The 2,949-nt window shown below is 70.4% G+C and overlaps 1 protein-coding gene across 1 annotated transcript; it reads left to right on the plus strand.

The window, feature by feature from the left end:
• Positions 1–21: 21 nt before the first annotated feature.
• Positions 22–2,606, plus strand: LOC118157314 (protein farnesyltransferase subunit beta-like; the record flags this gene model as incomplete). The annotated part of the gene is made up of 9 exons (XM_035311581.1): positions 22–143; positions 754–900; positions 985–1,068; positions 1,213–1,299; positions 1,387–1,516; positions 1,600–1,732; positions 2,000–2,111; positions 2,185–2,299; positions 2,396–2,606. Coding segments are annotated over 9 exons (1,032 nt in total), but the record flags the coding sequence as incomplete, so codon positions are not given.
• Between the last annotated feature and the right edge of the window lie 343 nt (positions 2,607–2,949).

Raw genomic sequence — 2,949 nt, forward strand, 5'->3', positions numbered from 1 at the left:
CGGAGCAGCGGGTTTGGGGCTTCTCCTGCCCGTCCCCTCCTGTCCCCTCAGTGTCTGGACGCCAGCCGCCCCTGGCTCTGCTACTGGATCCTGCACAGCCTGGAGCTGCTGGAGGAGCCCATTCCCCAGGCGGTCGCCTCTGAGTAAGTCACCCCCGGTTCCTGCGGGGCGTCGGGGGGCCCGGCCACCTCGGTGCTGACACCGGGAGCACCCCCCCCCCCCCCCCCCCGAGCTGGGTCCGACCCACAGCTGCTCCTTGTGCGCCCACGTGAGCCCGGAGGTGCCTGCTCCCGTGTCCGCCGAGCGCAGCCAGGGCCACCTCCCACTGTCCCCGTGGCCCTGGCGCCAGCACAAAAGTGCTTTGTGTCCCTCGGGGCTGTCAGTGCCGCCCGTTCTTGCTGGCCGGCACAGCTCGTGCTGTCTCGTGACAGAGGGGAGAGGTAAGGGACCTGGCTTCAACCTCCCGGGGGGGGCGCAGGCTGTCCCCTTCTCCCAGGTTCTCCCTCGCTCAGGTGGGGGATTTCCCCGTGTCACGAGCAGGTTGGAATCCTCTGGAAGCCCCTGGGGACGTTCAGCCGGGTCCGAAGCCCCTCGCTGCTGGGGGAAGCGCTGAGGAGGGCTCTGTCCGCTCAGGGGAGGTCTCGGTGCCACCGCCAGCTCCTGCCGTCACCCGCGGTGGCTCGTCCTCCTGCCCGCCCCACCTTGGTGGCCGTTTTGGGGCCCCCTCCCCAGCTGTTCCCTTTGTCCCCGCAGCGTCTGCCAGTTCCTGAGTCGCTGCCAGAGCCCCCAGGGCGGCTTCGGGGGGGGCCCCGGCCAGCACCCCCACCTCGCCCCGACCTACGCCGCCGTCAACGCGCTCTGCATCATCGGCACGGAGGAGGCGTTCGGCGTCATCGACAGGTACAGCGGGGGGCCGGCACAGCGCGGGGGCTGCAGCGGGGTGGGGGCCGGCTCCGTGCTGCCCCTCGTACCCGCGTCCCGCAGGAAGAAGCTCCTGGAGTACCTGCACGCGCTCAAGCAGCCCGACGGCTCCTTCCTCATGCACATCGGCGGCGAGGTGGACGTGAGGTGGGTGAGCGCCGCGGGGGATGAGGCACCTGCCCCGCAGCGGGTCTCTGCCCCCCACCGCAGCGCGGGGCGAGCCCCGCGGAGCCCCCAGGGCTGGGGACGGGGCGGGCGCCTGCCGCAGCCCCGAGCCCGCTTCTCCCGCAGGAGCGCCTACTGCGCCGCCTCGGTGGCGTCGCTCACCAACGTCCTCACGCCCGCGCTCTTCGCCGGGACGGCCGAGTGGATCGCGAGGTGAGGAGCCGGCCGAGGGGACGCAGGGGGACGGTGTGTGCCCCCTCCCCGGCCACGGCTGCCATCCTCAGCGTCGCCCCCGCGCAGGTGCCAGAACTGGGAGGGCGGCATCGGCGGGGTGCCGGGCATGGAGGCCCACGGCGGGTACACCTTCTGCGGCGTGGCGGCGCTGGTCATCCTGAAGAAGGAGCACCTGCTGAACCTCCGCAGCTTGCTGGTGAGCGCTGGGGGGGCCCCGGGGTGCCGGGCGGGGGTGTCCCCGTCCTCGCAGTGCCACCCGCTCCCCTCTGTCCCCTGCAGCACTGGGTGACCGGCCGGCAGATGCGCTTCGAGGGCGGCTTCCAGGGCCGCTGCAACAAGCTGGTGGACGGCTGCTACTCCTTCTGGCAGGCCGGGCTGCTGCCCCTGCTGCACCGCGCGCTCCACGCCCGGGGTGAGTTGGCGGGGGGTCACCGGCTTCGCCTGCTTCCCAAAAGTGGCTGCGGGGAGGGGAGGAACGGGCGAGTTTCAGCAAGGAAACGAAGTGCGGGACAACTGGAGGGTGCGGCAGGCACGGGAGGGACCTGGTGGGCTTCCCTCAAGGCTTTTTTTGGGGCAGAAAAGGGGCTTCTGGGCAAATGTGCTGGTGTTTCCCGGGGCGGGGGAGACTTGCTCTCATCTGAGCCCCCCAGGCGTTTCACTGCCCGCCTTGTTCCCCCAGACGACGCGGCGCTCAGCATGGCGCGCTGGATGTTCGACCAGTCGGCGCTGCAGGAGTACATCCTCCTGTGCTGCCAGTGCCCGGCCGGCGGGCTGCTCGACAAGCCGGGCAAGTGAGTACCGAGGGAGGGGCGGCCTCGTGCCCCCAGCCCCCCCAGCTCAGCGCCCCCGGGTTCCCCCCGCCAGGTCCCGGGACTTTTACCACACCTGCTACTGCCTGAGCGGGCTGGCCATCGCCCAGCACTTCGGCAGCGGCGACCTCCACCACGAGGTGGTCCTGGGCGTCCCCGAAAACCGCCTGGTAGGTGCCGGCATCCCCGGGCGGGGGGAAGGCTGCAGGGCCGGGGGCGTTCCTCTGCCGGGCCTGGCTCAGGCGCCTTCTCCTCCGCTCCGGCAGCAGCCCACGCACCCCGTCTACAACATCGCCCCGGAGAAGGTGGTGAAGGCGGTGATGCACTTCTTGCAGCAGCCCGTGCCCAGCCTGGAGGCGGCGGGGTAAGGGCCCCGCTCCCCTGGGACGGCGCGGCCGAGCAGAGCGAGGTCCTCAGGGTGCTAGCCATACCAAAAAACGGCCGGCCGCCGCCCTCCCCGCGGGAGCCGAGGGCGCCGCAGGTGGCGTGGCACTAATAAAGCAGAGCTGACACCCGCCCTCGGCTGTGCGCGGGGTGAGTAGGAGCACGGCGCGGAGCTGCCCCCGGGGGGGACGCGGGGTTCCCAGCCCCGACCCCGGGTGCGCAGGGAGCTGCTCCCCCCCCCTCCCCGCCTCCTGCGGCCCCAAGAACACGCGGCCACCACGGGGAAGGATAAAATAAGTTTTTTTGTTTTTATTATTTATAGTCTTATAGTAAAGGGAAGCCTTAACTTGCAAGACAACTCTGGGCAGTATGTACAACATACTTTAGATCCATGGAATGAACGGCGTTAAGAGGGGGACGGGGTCGCCTACGGGGA

Source organism: Oxyura jamaicensis (assembly GCF_011077185.1).
Source record: "Oxyura jamaicensis isolate SHBP4307 breed ruddy duck chromosome 5 unlocalized genomic scaffold, BPBGC_Ojam_1.0 oxy5_random_OJ71026, whole genome shotgun sequence".
NCBI classification, from domain to species: Eukaryota; Metazoa; Chordata; class Aves; order Anseriformes; family Anatidae; genus Oxyura; species Oxyura jamaicensis.